The sequence below is a fragment of the Artemia franciscana genome, chromosome 10, assembly GCF_032884065.1.
Source record: "Artemia franciscana chromosome 10, ASM3288406v1, whole genome shotgun sequence".
In the NCBI taxonomy this organism is placed as follows: Eukaryota; Metazoa; Arthropoda; class Branchiopoda; order Anostraca; family Artemiidae; genus Artemia; species Artemia franciscana.
In genome coordinates this window covers 17,001,508-17,022,860 of record NC_088872.1, presented here as the reverse complement: position 1 = coordinate 17,022,860, position 21,353 = coordinate 17,001,508, and the positions used below count along the sequence as shown (strand labels likewise).

The window sequence follows — 21,353 nt, the reverse complement described above, 5'->3', positions numbered from 1 at the left end:
GAACGAACGGCTAATGTTTAGTTCCCTTTTAGTATGATATATTTCTAGTGAATGTCTACATCTGATATCTATAAAAAAAATTACACGCCGAATTTTGCTCTAATTTGGTCTGGAACTCGAAATGTAATATTTTTGATGTATAAGTCAACCGCATGCTTGACTTACCGTTCAGCATTTGAGCAAAGGCACAGTAGGAAACTTTCACTTTTTAGGAAAACATAAAGAGGAGAAAGTACCTTAATCCCAGGTGTATTGGAGTAGTTCAAAAAGTATTTTAACTGTTATGGTTTCTATTGGCAGTTGGTCAAACAGTTCGTGGTAACGAACTGTAATAAGGAGCGTCCCGGCTCAATAGTAACTGAAACTCTAAAAAATAAAATTTTTATACCAATAGTTACATCAAAAGAATCGTAATTTTATGCTGATTTCAAATATGTAAGTTTCTTCAAGTCTAGTTTTGTCCTCCTAAAAGTCATACAATATCGAAAATCACACCATCAGATTCAGCGTATTAGAGAACCCTTCTGTAGAAGTTTGAAGCTCCTATCTGCAAAAATGTGGATTTTTTTTGCCAGAAGACAGATCACAGATGCGTGTTTATTTGTTTTTTTTGTTCTTTTTTTTTCCAGGGATGATCGTATTGACCCAGTGGTCCTAGAATGTTGGGAGATGGCTCATTCTAACTGAAATTAAAAGTTCCAGTGCCCTTTTTAAGTGACAAAAAAATGGAGGGCACCTAGGCCACCTCCTACGCTTATTTTTTCCCAAAGTCACTGGATCAAAATTTTGAGATAGCCATTTTGTTCAGCATAGTCGAAATCCCCCACAGTCCCCGGCGGAGGGGCTGTAAGTTACAAACTTTGATCATTGGTTACATATAGTAGTGGCTATTGAGAAGTGTACAGACGTTTTCAGGGGGACTTTTTCGCGTTGGGGGGGGGGAGGGAGTTACATGGGAGGATCTTTCTATGGAGGAGTTTATCATGAGGGAAGTGAATCTCCATGAAGGGGGTGCAGGATTCTCGAGCCTTATTAAAAAAAAAAAAAAAACGATGGGAAAATAAATAAATAAAATGGAAGTAAGGAGCATCATTAAAACATAAAACGAACAGAAATTATTACGTATATAAGGGTATTTGTCTCCTCCAGAATACTTCGCTCTTTACCCTAAATTATTTTTATTAATTTCAACTATTTATTTTACGGCCTTTATGATTCAGGGGTCATTCTTAAAGAATTGGGATAAAATTCAAGCTTTAGTGTAAAGAGCGAGGTATTGACGAGAAGGCGAACCCCCTCATATATGTGGTAAAAATATACAAATATAGAAGTTTGTTACGTAAGTTAATTCGTAAGTTACGTATATTTATTACTTATAAAAGCGTTCATAAGAAATTTAGAAGTTCTAGTTGCCTTTTAAGTACCCAAAAATTGGAGGGCAACTAGGCCTCCTCCCCCACCCCTTTTTATCAAAATCGTCCGATCAACACTACGACAAAGCTATTTAGCCAAAAAAAAAAAAATAATGATATGCAAATTTCGTTTTAATTATTCACGTGTGATGAGCCAAAATCAAAATCATGCATTAATATAAAAACGTTCAGAAATTAAATAACAAAAGACTAGTTTTTTTTAACTGCAAGTAAGGAGTGACATTAAAACTTAAAACGAACAGAAATTATTCCGTATATGAAAGGGGTTGTCCCCTCCTCAATGCCTCGCTCTTTACACTAAAGTTTTTTTTATTGTTTTTAAAAGTAGAGTTATGAGAAAGAGTCAAACTCTAGCGTAAAGAGTGGGGAATTGAGGAGGGGACAGCCTCTTACATTTACAGAATAATTTCTGTTCCTTTTAACTTTTGTCACTCCTTACTTGCAGTTAATTTTTTTTTATTTAATGAAGATAAGGGATCCGAGTAAATTTGGATGAAGCACGTACGCATTAGAATGTTTTGCATTTTCTTTCTTCTTTTCTTTTCTGTTTGGATTTCCGAGAAAGATGTTGCAAAACATTCAGTGCTGCTTTTCTCTTATTTCAACAAAGAGAGCTTTCGTTTTATCATTTTGTATGATTTCATTATTTAGTATTTGATATTAATTTAAATACTCTTTTTTTGTTATTTTGTTCTATAAAGTAATTTGCTTTATTCCATAAAGCAGCTTTTTATTATTTTACTAGCAAAAGACCCTGTTGCAGGTTTAAAAAAAAGGAAGAAAACAAAAGGGAGCGTACACTCCTTTGTAAAGATCGAAAACCTACTGACTACAATAACAAACATACGCTTAATCAGATGGCTTTAGATATCTCTTGTATAATATCACACGATTATTTTCAGATCGTAGAGTTATTCTTCGTTCTGATCAGCCAGAAATCAATGGTTGAAGAATAACATCTTAGATTAACCAGTAATGCTTATAAAAAGGAACCAAATTATGGTTTGTCGCAAACCATTCTACCTTGATATTGTTATCTCGCTACATATACGTGTAAATTTAACTTTACGAATAGTAGTCAACTCTACAGGTAGAGTTTTATTGAGGTTTTGTAATGTATTAGCATTGTAGCAATCACTTTCTCTAATAGAAAAATTTCTTTATATATATATATATATATATATATATATATATATATATATATATATATATATATATATATATATATATATATATATATATATATATATATATATATATATATAAATATATATATATAAATATATATATATATATATATAAATATATATATATATATATATATATATATATATATATATATATATAAATATATATATATATATATATATATATATATATATATTATATATATATATATATATATATATATATATATATATATATATCTATATATATAAAAATAAGTTGTCTGTGTGTGGATCTGTGGATCAGGTGACGTCACCTGAAAAAACTGGATCAGGTGACGTCAAAACTGAAAAAACTAAAAAAAGGCAAAAACTACAAAAAAAAAACTAAAAACTAATAAAAAAAATAAAAAAGCTAAAAAACTAAAAAAACTAAAAAAAGGCAAAAACTACAAAAAAAACTAAAAACTAATAAAAAAGCTAAAAAACTAAAAAAACTAAAAAAAGGTAAAAACTACAAAAAAAACTAAAAACTAATAAAAAAAATAAAAAAGCTAAAAAACTAAAAAAACTAAAAAAAGGTAAAAAACTAAAAAAACTAAAAACTAAAAAAAACTTAAAAAAAGGAAAAAACTGAAAAATAAGCTAAAATAAAGGTAAAAACCAATAAAAAACTAAAAAAAAACTGAAAAAACTAAAAAAAGGCAAAAACTACAAAAAAAACTAAAAACTAATAAAAAAAAGTAAAAAAGCTAAAAAACTAAAAAAACTAAAAAAAGGTAAAAAACTAAAAAAAATAAAAAATAAAAAAAACTAAAAAAAAGGAAAAAACTGAAAAATAAGCTAAAATAAAGGTAAAAACCAATAAAAAACTAAAAAGAAAAAAAGGAAAAAACTAAAAAAAATTTTCATCTAAAAAACTAAAAAAAACTAAAAAAGGTAAAAACTAAAAGAACTAAAAAAGAAAAAAATAAATGACGACACTCAAAGAGAAAGCGACCAGGACAAAAGGAATGTTCGATTAGCAATCAACAAAGCACCGGGACACAGGGAGTATAAATGACGACCAGGACATAAGTAAAAAAAAAAACTAACAAAACTAAAAAGAAGGTAAAAACTACAAAAAAACTAAAAAGAAAAAAGAAACTAAAAACTAATAAAAAAACTAAAAAATCTAAAAATCTAAATAAACTAAAAAAGAAAAAAAAAGGAAAAAAATAAAGGAGAAAAACAAAACTAAAAAACGAATGTATATACAGACCGGGACACCGGGATACAAATGAAGACCGGGACACAGGGAATATAAATGACGACCGGGAGACAGGGACACAACTACAACGGGGACACCGGGGGAAACAGGGGGATATAAATGACGACCGGGACAAAAAAACTAAAAAGAAAAAAAAAACTAAAAACTAATAAAAAAACTAAAAAATCTAAAAATCTAAATAAACTAAAAAAGAAAAAAAAAGGAAAAAAAATAAAGGAGAAAAACAAAACTAAAAAACGAATGTATATACAGACCGGGACACCGGGATACAAATGACGACCGGGACACAGGGAATATAAATGACGACCGGGACACAGGGACACAACTACAACGGGGACACCGGGGGAAACAGGGGGATATAAATGACGACCGGGACACCGGGACAGGGAATGGTCGATTAGCAATCACCATCAACAAAGCTCAAGGGCAATCATTAGAATCATGAGGTATAGATCTGAATACAGATTGTTTTCCCATGGACCATTATATGTTGCATGTTCAAGAGTCGGTAAACCTGACAATCTATTTATATGCAAAGACAATGGGACAGCAAAGAATGTTGTATATTCGCAAGTTTTACGTAGTTAAAACCATATATATATATATATATATATATATATATATATATATATATATATATATATATATATATATATATATATATATATATATATATATATATATATATATCTATATTCACAGGTGGGACATAGGGACACAACTACAATGGCGCGTAACTATTATGGCGCGTAACGACTTACGCGCGCAGGGGGGCTTGGGGGGGGCGCGAAGCGCCCCCACCAACTAGGTGTTGGGGTGGTGCGAAGCGCCACCCCAACAGCTAGTATATATATATATATATATATATATATATATATATATATATATATATATATATATATATATATATATAAATACACAATGAAAGCTCGAGTAGAGTTAGAAGGAAGACAAATGCACTCGCGAAAATGTTTTCGGATATTTTTTGTGTAAACATGTTTGTAATTCTTACATTAATAAGTTCAAATGATTTTCCTATTGTGAAAATAGGTGGCAAATGAATAATGCCCTTAAAAAACTTCTATAATTTGAAGCTAAATAAGATAAGATAAGATAATATTTATTTGCAGAAGGCTATCACAAGCTCTAAAGAGCCGAATTCGCTTTATATGTCACTAAAAGCTAAGAAAAAAAAAAAAAAATCAAAATAGTACATTAAGTCAAACACTTAAAATTAAAAGGGATTAAAAAAGCAAAATCATCAAAGATAAAGGGCAAATCAGTAGACTTAACAATTAAATTACAAAAGCATTGTAGTAAATAAAAAAAGAATAAAAACGGCAATAGAGGAAAAGGGGAATTTAAGGGCTAAATCAGAGAATTTCGTTGAAATCTTTCGTTTTGGGCATATGAAAACCTTTGAAGTATATATTTTCGAAGACCGATATAATCGAGTTTTGATAAACCAAAAATATCACAAAAAAAAAAAAAGTGCCCTAGGCCATTTTTTTCAAATTAAACTAGATTAGTCTTTCAGCTCGGGTTGCGTGTAGTCTTCTATATTTACAGGTGCGGATACGAGAAATTATTTAATCATTGTCAACAGACATTCTGTGAACTCTTCTAACAGGGGTTCAAAATTGTACTACAACACTGAAAAGGGCTCAGTTTTGATCCTCTTGTATGGAGTTTTAGCTTCAACCTATAAACTCATGCAGTTGTTTTTCTTCTTTTTTTTGCTAGTTAAGTGCCTTGATTGCCAAAACTGTTATTCAAAAAGGTTTCCTTTCCCTAATTCAATTGCTTTCTGCGAATAATTTGCATCGAAATTATTGTTTATTGCCAACAATTTTTTGTATTTGCAAATACAAAGGGTTTAAGTATTTAATATGCTGATTTTGCTTACTCTATTTGTACATCTCCGATGCTGGACATTGCTAAAGCTTTATTTATTCATGTAAGCTATTTAATTTTTTGGTAATATTTTCAATGAGGTTGTCATGATTCAGGTTTAATGGATCAGATCAAATGGAGCTATTTTTTTTGCGATAGTAATTCTAAAATCCTTAGCTGTCATAAAAAAAAAAAAAAAAAAAAAAAAAAAAAAAAAAAAAAAAAAAAAAAAAAAAAAAAAAAAAAAAAAAAAAAAAAATATTAGCTGCCGTAAAAAAACAAAGTGAAGATCATTTTCACAGGTTATTCTGTGTTTGGTATTAAAATACACACAAAGAGAAGAGCAAGAAAAAAAAAGAATATTATGACAGTTTAGGGGAGCCCCTAAACCTAATTTTGACAAAATTTTCGTGAATTTACTCTATTTGTGCATCTCCAATTTACGAAAATTTGGAGGAGGAGGAGGTATATTTGCATTTTGTTTTTATGTGAAGATGCAAAAAAGATATTGTTAAGAATCTAGGGGAGAGGAGGGCATTTGCATATTTTTCCAAAAAACAAAAAACAAATAAAGAATATTTTTCAAAATGTTGCCCCCTAATTGGTATCCCTGTAATATTTTTTTCTCCATCTTGGTGGCTGTACCGAGATAATTTAACCAAATTGAATTGAATGGTATTGAAATTATCTAGTGAAGCGTCTTTTATCTACAAGAAATTATTATTCAACCATTATATTATCATGCTAGATTTATTACATAAAAAATGTCATACCAAATAGAACAAAAACCTATAAGAATTTGTAATAAAAGTATCTTCATAGAATATTAATCTTAGTATTCTGTTAATACAGAATAATATTGTTTTCTTACTTTGCTTCATTTTCTTTTCTTATTTTTCAGAGTGGCTACAGTCCTTTGCATGTTGCTTGCCACTTTGGTCAGATCAATATGGTTCGATTCCTAGTCGACCACAATTGTCATGTTGGTGCAGCAACCAATCACGGCTACACTCCCCTTCACCAAGCAGCCCAACAAGGTCATGCAATGATTGCTGGCATTCTTCTTGACAAGAAAGCCGACCCGCAGGCTGTTACTTCGGTAAGTTTCTACAAGGGGTGGACAATTAGTTCTCGTACGAACTTTCTAATAGTTTTAGAAGAATCGGTTTTATTTGCACAATCTCTCGTAGTCATAAAACTAAATGGCGCTTGTGCTTACAAAAAAAGGATTAAATCAAACGACAAAAAAATCAGAAGACAAATAGGATAAAATCAACAATTGTTATACTTTGATACAAAGAATGGGATGAATGAGTTGGAAAAACGATTTGTGCGTGAAGGAGGTGCTGCTAATCTGTCAATTTTCTTCAACCTAGTACTTCGATGTTTCACTAAAACTGGTGGTAGTTGAAGGAAGCTGTAAAGACTAGCTTATTGACATAGGTCAAACATCAATTCCTGAAAAAGTTTCATTCATAAAACTCCGCTAATTTCTTAAAAATATTAAAAACAGTTTTTATGACACTTGGTATTAGATTAAATCTTGTAAAACGCTTAAAGCGGAATGATCAGGATGAAACTTGGTGGGAATAATATGCACAAGTCCAAGATACGTGACTGACATAACCGGACCGGATTCGCTCTCTTTGGGGGGGGGGGGGGGGAGTAATTCGAAAAAATTAGAAAAAATAGGTATTTTCAGCTTACGAACGGGTCATCAGATCTTAATGAAATTTGATATTTAGAAGGATATTGTGCTTTTAAGCTTTCATTTTAAACCCCAACCAGATCCAGTGACATTGGGGGGAGTTGAAGGGGGAAACTGGAAATCTTGGAAAACGTGAAAATCGGGTATCTTTATCTTACGAATGGGAGATCGGATCTTAGTGAAACTTCATATATAGAAAGATCTTACGTCTCAGATGCTCCATTTTCAGTTTAAATCGGATCCGGGAACATAGGGGGTTGGAGGGGGGAAACAGAAATCTTGGAAACCAGAGATCTTGGAAAACGCTTAGAGTGGTGAGACCTGGATGAAACTTGATGGGAAGAATAAGCAAAAGTTCTAGATACGTTATTGACATAATTGGAACGGATCCACTCTCTTTGGGGGAGTTGGGGGGATTTCCAGCTCTTTGGCGAGTTCGGTGCTTCTGGACGTCCTAGGACGATGAAAATTGGTAGGCGTGTGAGGGACCTGCACAAATTGACTTGATAACAGTCGTTTCCCCGATTCGACCATCTGGGGGGACTGGAGGGAGAGGAAAAATTAAAAAAAATTAGAGGTATTTTTAACTTACAAATGGGTGATCGGATCTTAATGAAATTTGATATTTAGAGGGACCTCGTATCTCAGAGCTCTTATTTCGAATCCTGAACGTATCCGGTGATATTGGGGGAGTTGGAGGGGGAAACGGAAAATCTTTGAAAACGCTTAGAGTGGAGAGATCGGGATGAAACTTGGTGGGAAGAATAAGCACAGGTCCTAGACACGTGATTGACATAATTGGACTGAATCCGCTCTCTTTAGGGGAGCTGGGCAGGGGGGTATTAATTTGGAAAAATGAGAAAAATTGAGGTATTTTTAACTTAAGAACGGGTGACCGGATCTTAATGAAATTTGATATTAGAAGGAACTTATGTCTTAGAGGTCTTGTTTTAAACCTCGACCAGATGGTGACATTGGGGGGAGTCGGAAGGGGAAACCGAAAATCTTGGAAAACCCTAGTTGAGGGATCGGGATGAAACTTGATGGGTAGAATAAGCAAATGTCGTAGATACGTGATTGACATAACCGGACTGGGCCCGCTCGCTTTGGGGAAGGGGGTCAAGTGCTTTGGTGAGTTTGGTGCTTCTGGACGTGCTAGAACGACGTCAATTGGTAGGCGTGTCAGGGACCTGCAAGAATTGACTTGATAAGCACAAGTTGTTTTCCCTGATTCGACCGTGTGGGGGCTGAAACGAGAGGAAAAATTCGAAAAATGAGGTATTTTTAACTTACGAGTGGGTGATTGGATCTTAATGAATTTTGATATTTAGAAGGACCTAGTGTCTCAGAGCTCTTATTTTAAATCCCGACCGGTATGAAGCCTCTAATTTTCATTTTAAATCAATCTGTTGATTCTTATAATTTTGCTAGAACTCACTCCATATGAGTTCTTGGGTCTTGGCTCTTCCGACCTCGTCACAAGTGCCATATTAGCTCTTAGCTCTTGTTATTGTAAAAAATAGGTAAAGGATACGGCACTAGTATCTTAAAGTTCAAACCGGCGGTGCTGATATCTGTTTCAAGGAGCTTCAGCTAGAAAGTGCAATGGGGGCTTGGGGGGGCAGCCATCTTGTGCTTTCACACACCCTTCCTGCTTATCCTCCTCAGATTTCTCCAAGTACCCATTTAGAGCCAGACAGACTCTGTCTGAGCTTACAGAGTCGCGACACTGAACCCCGTCCCAAACCAAATAACTAGCCACACTGGAATCGAAACCCCGCCCTTTGGACAAAGGATTCAAAATCCTGTCCGCCAACCAGTCCTAGCCAAGTGGTTGGCACGCTGGATTTGAAATGTCAAAGGAAATAAAAGAATGTTTATAAAAATATTAAAAAAGAAATTGTTATAGGCTTACATTGTTTAAGGCCATAACAATGTCAGCGATTGTTTACCGTGAGACGTTTTCCATTTATGTCTTTTGTTTGAGGCTTGCCTCAGAAGTTTATTGGAGTTTCAACGGCCTGCCTCATAATTCTATAATCAGATAGTTGATGGCAAAAAACTGTACGCAAGGAGCGACTGGGGCCAATAGTTACCGAATTATAAAAAGGAATTACGATAACAACTTTTCAATAACATCAAAAGCTACTACCCTTGAGAAAATTCGGCTGATTTTTGCAAAAGAGGACAAACACCCCCCAAAATTCAAATGATTTTAATGAAAATTATACCGTTACGTATAGCATATATTGAACCCTACTGTAGAGGGTTCCTCCTATCTATAAAAATGTGGAATTTTTTATTTTTCACCAGAAGAAAAATCACAAAATTTTAGTACAGAATATTGTGATCATCAACTGGTGCTCGATCATCAAGCACTCAAATCAATATTTTTGATAAGACGTACTTTACAGATTTTGTAGTATAAGCTCCTTTGAGAATTGGCAACTTCTTGAGATAAATATAGCCTAACGGCTGAAATGGGTATGTACGGTTTGGGCCTTTGGCGACTTTGTGTCGTTATCAACTGTTGGCATTAGTAGTAACGTGGGCCTTTATTGCGTTTTACTTCTATCAACATTCAAAACTCTTATAAATATCGTCTTCGTGCAAGGCAATTACAAAATTAGACTCGTTCAGCTGAATCCATTTCAGTGGATTTGGATATCGTCTTTGTGCTAGGCAATTACTAGTCGCAATATCAAATTAATTTAAGGATTCACAGGCTGCTCAGTTTTTATGCTCATCCTGATTCCTGCAGAAAATCCGACTGCGAATACATCCTTCAAGGTTTAGGCAAAACTAGAAATAGGGATGCATTCTGTTGGTCTTTAAATTGTTTTTTTTTTGTAATTATGAGACTTATCGCATTACTTGTTTGGACTATCAGTGCTCATTACGTCGATTTTGGACGCTAATGTAGTATTATTTCTGTGGGAGAATATTTAGTATCACTAGTTGTGGCTGGATTCGTCGTTTCGAAGTTTGAAAGCTGGCTCCTAACTCCTAAAATTCTAGGGTGTTGAAATTCAGTTAGAACTGTCGGAGTCTTAAAAAAAGAGGCGCTAAATACAATTGCCAAATTTGAACGCTCTAGAATCGTAAGAGTCATAAGTCTGCATAAACATCATACCGAGTCCACAACCATATTAATTAGTGGGGCAATGGGACCATATTTGAAGTAAAAGCACAACATTTTTAAGGACATTTTCTTATCCACTTAGCTACATGTATTAAGTATCTTCTTTTGTTATCTTTTTTTTTGTTATTATTATTTATTTTTCTCTTATGAATTCCAATTTCCATGTTTTTTGTGATTGTTTATTAATTTTTTTTTTTGATTGAACATGCCTAATAAAAACAATTTTATGCAAAAACTAGATACCAGATACCAGTAAATATCCATTAAATTCTCAGACTGCACTTAGTACTAAGGGACCTCCGCATTGTTTAAGCTTAAGGTTGTGACGTTTACTACAACCCCGACTCCTACATTTTATTTGTCCAACACGGACTTTTTTCTTATATACTTTTGTGTTTTTTGCAGTAATGTTTCACGAGAATGGCTTTTTGTCATTAGGATTCCACTTCGTGTCTCCGACTTTACACCTCTGCTACTTTAGCATCAGTACTTGAAAATACAGTTGTATTAAAAATTTTTTGTGCGTGTAAATACGTTATTATTTTCAATTTTAAATATTATAAGTTTTTTAGTTTTGTTTTAAAAAATTGTAATTTTTTGCAGCAAGGCCAGACACCCCTCTCTATTGCCCATAAGCTTGGCTATATTTCTGTTGTTGAAACGCTGAAAGTGGTAACGACCCAGGATCAAGATATATTTGCTGTTAAAGATGACAAGTATAGAGTTCAAGCGCCAGAAATGATGCACGAAACATTTATGTCTGACTCGGAAGATGAAGGAGGTAACCAATTTTTCTATGTTTCTGTCTGAGTACGCATTTTTTCTTTTTTTTTTTACCGTGCGTTTTTTCCTAACAGGTGTTCTCCAGGAGAGTTGCTCCAATGAGCCAAGGTACAAATATTACTACAGTACGAAACACATTTGGAAATAATATATTGTTTTTATGAAAAAGACCTTTGTTTTACACCTTTACACCCTCTAAGTTTTTTTTTGCAAGCTTCATTATCTGTAATTATCTTGGTGTCGTTTAATGGTGTCTATAGTATTAGGTAATTAGGTAATTATTAGGTAATAATTAGGTAATAATTATGTCTATAGGTAATTAGGGTAATTATCTGTAATTATCTTGGTGTCGTTTAATGGTATCTATAGTATTCTAAAGGCGTTTGTCATATTCTACTACACTCACTCATCATTCATTTCAACTATAGGAAATGTTTGCGAGGACTAAGTTTTTGGTATATAATATCATTGCTGGGTAATATTCTATGAAAGTTCATTTTAGCCATCTGATAGGCTTTAATCAACAGAACAGAAAACAAAATGAATAAGGTGAGACTTCGTATGAGTAGAAAAATGTGCAAATTCTTTAAACTATCCCCCTTCCCTTAAAAGCCTAAAAACGTACAAAAGTTAAACGTGTTTTTTAAGTAGAAAGTGCCTTTGTTAACACGTTAGCCCCATTCCCCACTCTACCGGACAATTTATTGTAAGTTTGAATATTTTTGCACCAATATTTAACGTCTAGGTCTTTGCGCATGTCCCACAACACCCACGCGTCATTAATTTCAATTATTAAGACGTTTGCCAAGATTAAATTTGCTGTGTAATCTTTTGTGTCATGATCGTATTTCTCTCGTTCATTTGAGTGTCTAAGCACATTTCTCGTGTTGCAACATTTTCAACTACCAGCTAATGAGTCCTTATTTCGTGCTTGCGCAATACATTAGTCCTAGCAACATGAACTGACTTGCCTTTATTAACCGACCCTGGGTCATCTGCGATGATTGTTAGAAATCACTCTTAAGTGAGTATTTTCTATTTCCTTCTCATAATCTTGGTTTTATTCCCGGCAACCTGGTAAAAGCTCCTCATTGTATCCTCGTAAGCAGTAGCTGAGAATTAAAATTTTCCGTTTCCACGATTATTTTTTTTGTGTGTAACCAGGCTAGCTATAAGAAGGATTCTATTGAATAACGTCAAGTTTTTCTAAAAGATTTAGGCTTGAAAGAAGTCACTAAAGTGGTTCGTAGATTGGGGATATCCAATGGTCGTTTGAGAAAAAAAATTGTACATCTGAAAAGTGATTTTTTTTTAGTCTAATATTGATGTTTATAACAACGTCGGACGATTTTGGTACTATATGTCTTCAGACTAAGATAGATTTCTACACCGGGATCTTCCTCTTCACAAAAATGCAAAACAAAACGAAAATAGGAAGAAAATAAAACGAACTGCAACTAAATAAATTATTTTTTTTCTTGGTAACTGTAGATGGTTTAGTTTTATTTATTTTTTTGAAGAGGGACTTGCATTTCTTCTTTTATCAGTTTTTCATTTGGCATGGACGTGCTACTTGTCACATGCATAATAAATATGGTTGTCCAAGGTGTAATGGGTAGTCAATGACGTTATGATGATTTGCTCCTGTTTGGAGCTTGGTTATTTTAAGAAAGAGCATCCACTTACTGCAATTTCGAGCAATCCTAAATATGCATTTAATAACAGAGATATTGCCGACAAAGCGTGATTTTACCAAACAACATTTACGTATTGCGAAGTTCGTAACTTTTGAGTTTTTCTGTACCTTTTGTTTTATGTCATTTTCTAACTTTGTGGTTGATTTTCCTTCGTTTTTGGTTTGTCTCTTAAGTGCATTGTATTCCAAGATTAACATCTTTTTTATGGTATGTTATCTGCCATCAACCTCAATTTCGATTTAAAACCGGAGATATTCCCGGTTTAAGAAATATATAATATATTCTTTTTAGTTTAGATTTTTTTTTGCTCTTCTCTTTAAATTGTTATGTTTTAGACGGTTTTTGTCTTCTCTTTAAATTGTTATGTTTTAGACGGTTTTTGTCTCAATACTCAAGCCGCTATTTTTACACAGGCAAAAGATTTGTGTGATCTGCTCCAGTTTGGAGCTTGGTTATTTTAAGAAAGAGCATCTACTTACTGCAATTTCGAGCAATCGTAAATATGCATGTAATTACAGAGATAATAACATTTGTCGACAAAGCGTCGACAATATAATACAAGTCAATTGGCGAAAACAAAGAAAACGAAACAGCTTACCTCTGCGGAAAGGTTTAAAATGGAAAATGGAATCATACATATTGAAAATACATATACAATTTTTATATGCACCTTTGTTTTACCTTTTGTTTTATGTCATTTTCTAACTTTGTGGTTGATTTTCCTTCGTTTTTGGTTTGTCTCTTAAGTGCATTGTATTCCAAGATTAACATCTTTTTTATGGTATGTCATCTGCCATCAACCTCAATTTCGATTTAAAACCGGAGATATTCCCGGTTTAAGAAATATATAATATATTCTTTTTAGTTTAGATTTTTTTTTGCTCTTCTCTTTAAATTGTTATGTTTTAGACGGTTTTTGTCTTCTCTTTAAATTGTTATGTTTTAGACGGTTTTTGTCTCAATACTCAAGCCGCTATTTTTACACAGGCAAAAGATTTGTGTGATCTGCTCCAGTTTGGAGCTTGGTTATTTTAAGAAAGAGCATCTACTTACTGCAATTTCGAGCAATCGTAAATATGCATGTAATTACAGAGATAATAACATTTGTCGACAAAGCGTCGACAATATAATACAAACAATATAATACAAGTCAATTGGCGAAAACAAAGAAAACGAAACAGCTTACCTCTGCGGAAGGTTTAAAATGGAAAATGGAATCATACATATTGAAAATACACATACAATTTTTGGTTAAAACAAGGTAAAACATGCTCATTTTCTGATGAAAAATTGGGGATAGGGAAGGGGATATTGGAAGTACCGTTAGTCAAACTTGTGCCTGTAATCATACAGATTGGAAATCATTACGTGTTCCCAATTTAATCAAGTTGCCACCCGCGTGGCTTTCTAATAAAAATACTTGGAGTAGGGGTAGGTGGCCAATAGTATAAATGGTTGACCTTTCTCCTGGGGTTCTATAGAATATTTCTCACCTTGAAATACTTTTTTCGCCTCCCTGACTCTTTTGAGTTATGCGTTTATATTACACTTTTGGCCTGATTCAACTTGAGGCTAAAGTTGCGGGGTCTAAAACGGCATGGGAAGAAGAACCTGTAACCTCTTTTGACTCTTAAAGAGGGTAGTATAACTTTCACTTAATGATAAACTGATTCCTCACCAAGGTTTCTGCAGCCATTTTCTTTTTGAAGTGGCCGGGAAAAATTACATGGGAGACGCTTGGCTCTTTAGTCAATACTTCGGTATTCGTTCCAATCTTATTTACAAATCTACTGATATGTGTAGTATAGGGAGCTCTTTAGGCTCCGTTTTGTAAAAACAATATGATTCGTATTCTTTGAAAATACGGCCATGCTTGGCGTGAAAGATATGACCATAATCAGGAAAATTTATTCAGGAGCATTTTAGTAAGTTCCTCTACTGCTTAGCCAACGATTTTTTTATCCCTACTTAAGTAATTTTTGAATGTATATCCCTCTAAATTTAATTTTCTTCTTATTAATTGTCCAGTCTATATTAAAGGAAAATTGTTTTGTTTTATGATGTATGTAATAGCTTCCTGCTCAATAGGCTAACATATATTAAAACCTAGGACCAACAAAAGCTGAGAGATTTACTTATGGTTTTTATAACAATGTTGTTATCCGGAATATACTTGAAATATCTTAACATCTTGCATATTTGAAAAATTCACATAAATTGGGTTTCGGAGTGAACTATTACCATTAAGATTAACCGAAATAATAGTTACCATCCATGAAACAGCTTCTTCCTCATTTGTCATTTCTATGGTAGATTAGCTCTTCGACATCCCAAATGTAAATATAATGAATCCGAAAATATGGAAGCAAAAAAAAAAACAACAGCAAGAGCTAAGAGCTCATATGACACTTGTGATGAGGCCGGAAGAGCCAAGAGCTCATATGGTATGAGCCTTAGCAAAATTCTAAAAATCAAGAGATTGATTTAAAAGGAAAATCAGAGGCTTATTGCCGGTTGGGATTTAAAATAAGAGCTCTGAGGCACAAGGTCCTTCTAAATGTCAAAACTCATTAAGATTTGATCACCCACTCCTAATTTAAAAATACCTCATTTTTCTAATTTTTCCTCTCCTTTCAGCCCCCCCCAGATGGTCGAATCGGGGAAAACAACTTTACCAAGTCAATTTGTGCAGGTCCCTGACACGCCTACCAATTTTCATCGTCCTAGCACATCCAGAAGCATCAAACCCCCAAATAGAGCGGACCAAGTCCGGTTACGTTAATCACGTATCTACGACATTTGCTTATTCTACCCACCAAGTTTCATCCCGATCTTTCCACTCTAAGCGTTTTCCAAGATTTCTGGTTTCCCCCTCCAATTCCCCCCAATGTCACCAGATCTGGTCGAGGTTTAAAATAAGAGCTCTGAGACATGAGTTCCTTCTAAATATCAACTTTCATTAAGATCTGGTCACCCTTTCTTAAGTTAAAAATACGTCAGTTTTTCTAATTTTTCCGAATTAACACTCCCCAACTCCCCCAAAGAGAGCGGATCCGTTCCAATTATGTCAATCATGTATCTAGAACTTATGCTTATTCTTCCAATCAAGTTTCATTCTGATCTCTCCACTCTAAGCGTTTTCCAAGATTTCTGGTTTCTAAGATTTCTCTTTCCTCCCTGCAACGCCCTATGTCCCCAAATCCGATTCGTATTGGAAATGGAGCATCTGAGACATAAGATCTTTCTATATATCAAGCATCACTAAGATCCGATTACCCATTTGTAAGATAAAGATACCTCAATTTCCACGTTTCCCCCCTTAAACTCCCCTGAATGTCACTGGATCTGGTTGGGATTTAAAATAAGAGCTCTGAAGCACAAGATCCTTCTAAATGTCAAATTACATTAAGATCTAATTGCCTGTTCGTAAGTTACAAATACCTCATTTTTTCTATTTTTTCTGAATTATCCCCCCCCCCCCCAACTCCCCCAAAGAGAGCGGGTCCGGTTGGTTTTGTCTCTCACGTATTTTGGACTTCTGCTTATTCTTCTCACCAAGTTTCATCCTGATCTTTTCACTCCAAGCCTTTTCCAAGACCCCCCCCCCCCAACTCCTCCCAATAACACTTGATTTGGTTGGGATTTAAAATGAGAGATCCGAGTTACGAGGTCCTTCTAAATATGGAATTTCATTAAGATCAGATAACTCCATCGTAAGTTAAAAATACATCATTTTTTCTAATTTTTCTGAATCAACCCTCCCCCCAACTCCCCAAAAGAGAGTGGCTCCGTTCCAGTTATGTCAATCACATATCTGTGACTTGTGCTTAGTTTTTCCACCAAGTTTCATCCTGATCCCTCCACCCTAAGTGTTTTCCAAGATTTTGGGTTTCCCCTCCAATTCTCCCAATGTCACCGGATCCGGTCGGGATTTAAAATAAGAGCTCTGAGACACGATACCCTTCTAAATATCAAATTACATTAAGATCCGATCACTCGTTCGTAAGTTAAAAATATCTCATTTTTTCTAATTTTTCCAAGTTAACCTCCCCCCCCCCCGAAGGTCCAATCGTGGAAACGACTATTTCTAATTTAATTTGGTCTGGTCCCTGATACCCCTGCTTAATTTCATCGGCCTAGCTTATCTGGAAGTGCCTAAACTAGCAAAACCCGGACAGACAGACAGACTGACCGACAGAGCGACAGAATTTGCCATCGCTATATATCACTTGGTTAATACCAAGTGCCATAAAAACAAATATATATATCTTTTACTCTAATTAAACAGAAAAAACAAGTTTTTTCAACTGAAACGAGCGGAAATTATTTCGTATATGAAGGGGGATTCGTCCCCTCGTCAATACCTTGCTCATTACGCTAAACTTCGAATTTTGTTCCAATTCTTTAAGAATAACCTCTGAATCACAAAGGCCGTTTAATTAGAATTGATCGCTCTTTTGAAAGTGCTAAAAAAAACTTTGCGTAAAGGGTGAGCTATTGATGAGGGGGCAAATTCCCTCATTCACCTAATAATTTCTATTTGTTTTAAATTTAAAGTTGCTCCTTAGTTTTAGTTGAAAAAGCTTGTTTTGTTTTAATTTCTGATCGTTTTTTAAAAATGCCGGGGAATCCGGCGCCCCCATCATGGAAAATTCTCTTTCCCCATGAAAAATTCCTCCATGAAGAGATCCTCCCACTTGATCGCCTCTCCCCACCAAAAAAAGAAACCCATGAAAGTGTCTGTATACTTCCCAATAACCAATACTACTGTATGTAAACAATGGGAAAAGTTCATAACTTGCAGCCCTTCCCCAGGGGACTATGGGCGATTAAGCCATCCTCAAAGACATAGTTATTAGACTTTTCGACTATGCTGAATAAAATGGCTATCTTCAAATTTTCGTCAGGTGACTTTGGGAAAAAATGAGCTTGAGAGGGGGCCTAGTTGCCCTCCAATTTTTTTTTTGGTCACTTGAAAAGGTTACTTGAACTTTCAATTTCCGTTCGAACGAGTCATTTTGCGATATTCTAAGACCAAGAAGTCGATGCCATCACCCGTGGAAAAACAAACACGCATCTGTCATCTTTCTTCTGGCAAAAATACAAAATTTCAAATTTTTGGTGATGGGAGCTTGAAACCTGTAGAGTAGAATTCTCTGATACGCTGAATTTGATGGTGTGATTTTCACTCATCAAATTTATTAAGATTCTATGGCTTTTAGGAGGTGTTGCCCCTTTTTTTTCAAAAATAAGGTAAATTTTCTAAAGCTCATAACTTTTGATGGATAAGATTAAACTTAATGAACCTTATACATTTTAACTCAACATGAAAATCGGATTTTTTGATGTATCTCTTGGTATCGAAATTCCGTTTTTTTTTGGAATTTTTTACTACTATTGAGCCGGGTCGTTCCTTACTTACAGTTCGTTACCACGAACCGTTTGAAAAAAATGGATGTTCTTACAATTCAACATAATTTATTCCAATTTGGTTGCTAAGTATGTTTGCCAATGTCTTTCTGTTTTAAAACTGATGTCAATAACCAAATTATGCAACACCATTTAAGGGCGTTATTTTCTATTGTTGTCTAGTTAAAAGTCTCCTAAATGAGCGTTGCCAAAGTGATGAGCTTCATTGTTAAAAAATAAAAAAAATCAAGAAAGGCAGCTGATACAAGAATAGATTAATCAATTATAAAACAATTACAAGAGGAAAAATTGGAGAAAATTGACTATAGTAATAAATGGTCTATGCTTTTTGTATTATAAAAATTGTGAAACTCTGCTCAGATTACTGAATATGATGTTATAATTTGGTAGACTGTGCATAATTTTTGCCAGGAGCCAAAAAGAGAGATTTAATTGCTTGTCCTGAAGTTACAGCCTGCTGTGTGAGTGTCTAAATGAATTTTTGCAGTAGAAGTTAGACAGGACTATCTGAAATTCTTCCTCTAAGCTTTCTTTTCTTCGAGCCACGTGTCTTCTTTTGAGTAGAAAGCTCTATTCAAGCAAGCAAGGACCAGGGAGTTTTAAATAGAAGTTATATTGAAATCTAAAGCTCCTTAAGATGCGCAAGGATTCCTGACCAGATCGCCATAACATGGTCTTAGAGCGATAATCGTAATAATTTAAGAAACGGAAGTAATTTTCTCAACGATCCGAAAGGGCTGCAACTTACATTTACAAGTCGTTTCGTTAGTGATTGTGGTTGAGTTAGGGATTTCATTTTTTGTGTTTGGGATCAAGGTAGAGAAATCATATCACATATGAATCCTAGTATTTATTGATACGGAAGTTGTAGGTTTCCCTTTGTGGCATTCTTAGCACTGATAGACACGTTCTCCAATCACAAAAATTGCTGTTTCCTGCATAGGTTTGGTTCAAACAAGGTTCAACGTGTCTATCTTTTTACCAACAAATTTGCAAAGGTCTGTGGAAAGGCGCTGATGTAGTTGGAGGACACGTGGGCCTACTTTGTCTATCAACCATGCAGATTGAAAATCCTTACATGATTCCGTTTCAAACAAGTTACGACATGCCTAGCTTTGTGCTAAAAAAAGTTAGTTGTGTAAGGTACGGTGTTAGTGTTACGGTGTACGGTGTTATTTAGTTGTGTACGGTGTTCGAAGGCCACTCGCCCTTCGGACCTCCAATCAGATCTAGAATTTCTAGAATTATTTAGAATAATATTTGGTATCCCTACGGAATTCCTCCTTGGTCATAGGTGTAACTTGTTTTTCTTTCTGCTAAAAAGCTGGATAGGAGAGGAGAACAGGCGAGTGTGGGGGCACTTTACACTTCCTACAATACAGATTGAAAACACTAGTGTTATTCTGCTTCAAATAAGGCGCAACAAGGGCGGGATTTAAAGCTTTGACGCTTCTAGGCCCAAGTTTTTTTGCCGCAATGTTTTTGTGAGATTTTCGGGGTTATTCCCAGAAATTCGGAAGGAATGAACAGAACGCAACTGATGAGCTAAAAGTAATGAGAGTGGTAATACCGAATTCTCAGCTGCCATTCTTAGGAGACATCTGACAGTTTATAAGTGGCTATGGAATTCCTGTGTTATTTTAAAATCACTAACTTTGAATAGGCTGCGCGGTGGCAGAGTGTACCTGGCACTGTGATGACAAATCACTTCAGTCAAGTTTTTGTCAAGAAATAAAGTCACTCAGTTATAATTTATTGCGCCCCTAGGCCCGGGCCTAGTGGGCCTATAGTTAAATACAGCCCAGGTGCAACATATCTATCTTTCAGGCTTGTGAGTTGCTATGGGGTAGAGGGGTAACTGCCTTTCAGAGCCCGGTTCGGTTTCCCCCTCCTAGCTGAAATTTAGTATCTACAGCAAGTTTTCTTTAGTATACCTTTGCCTTTATCGCACTGTATGGCTCATTTTTATTTTTACTGTCATTTTCACTTGACTTAGGAAATTCGGATCCAGGTTTGCTACCCCCCCCCCCAGGATTTTGACAAAATTATCTCACTGCTATCTTTCTGCTTAAAAGTCAACAGGAAGACAAAGGGTGCAAAAGGGCCGACTTTGTGTCTCCAGCTTATTTTGAATTGAATCAGGATATTGATCAGGACAGTCGTTTATGTACTCTGGCGTGTGCTACAAAAAGTGCGTCGTCCTTTAGATCTTAAAAAATCGTAATATATGAATACACTTTTGTCCAAAAATACTCGTGTCATATACTTTTATTAGCCTTTGGAGGACTATCGATAAGGGAGAAAATGGTATCTCCCTTAGTTCAATTGTTTATTTTCTTTCCGTGGGTTAACTTTCATGTCACTACTAAGGAAGGAGCAAAGTTTAGGATTCAATTTCCTTAGCAATGAGAGAACCATTAACTTTTAGAAGGCATCTATTTGTCTGCCTCAGTCCCAAATATAGACTGTAAAATTTAATATAGACTACAAAATCTGCTTCAGCTCACACACCGCCGTAGTTCATCAGTCTGGCCTCAGTTGCTGTAAAAACCACGGAGGTTTGACCCTTACCACATTGTGCAATAAACTGAAATCAGTGGCAGAAGACGAAAAAAAGAAGACAAAACCGAAGTGTTACTCCCGCAACACAATTAAGACGTCTTGTATTTTTCACTTACAGTGGAAAATACAGAGCTTTGATCCTTGTCATTTTCCTGCAATAAACTGAAATAGGTGGCAGAAGACGAAAAAAAAGAAGACAGAACCGAAGTGTTACTCTCGCAACACAATTAAGATGGCTTGTATTTTTCACTTACAGTGAAAAATACTGA

The 21,353-nt window shown here is 34.8% G+C and overlaps 1 protein-coding gene across 6 annotated transcripts in view; it reads left to right on the top strand.

Moving 5' to 3' along the window:
- The window catches only part of LOC136031850 (ankyrin-2-like), a 350,415-nt gene that overhangs the window by 144,761 nt on the left and 184,301 nt on the right, over window positions 1–21,353 (top strand). For all 6 annotated transcript variants that reach the window (XM_065711711.1, XM_065711710.1, XM_065711709.1 and 3 more), the window contains 2 exons: window positions 6,664–6,861; window positions 11,216–11,393. In XM_065711711.1, the coding sequence (XP_065567783.1) occupies window positions 6,664–6,861; window positions 11,216–11,393 (376 nt within the window). The remainder of the gene's footprint in view (window positions 1–6,663; window positions 6,862–11,215; window positions 11,394–21,353) is intronic.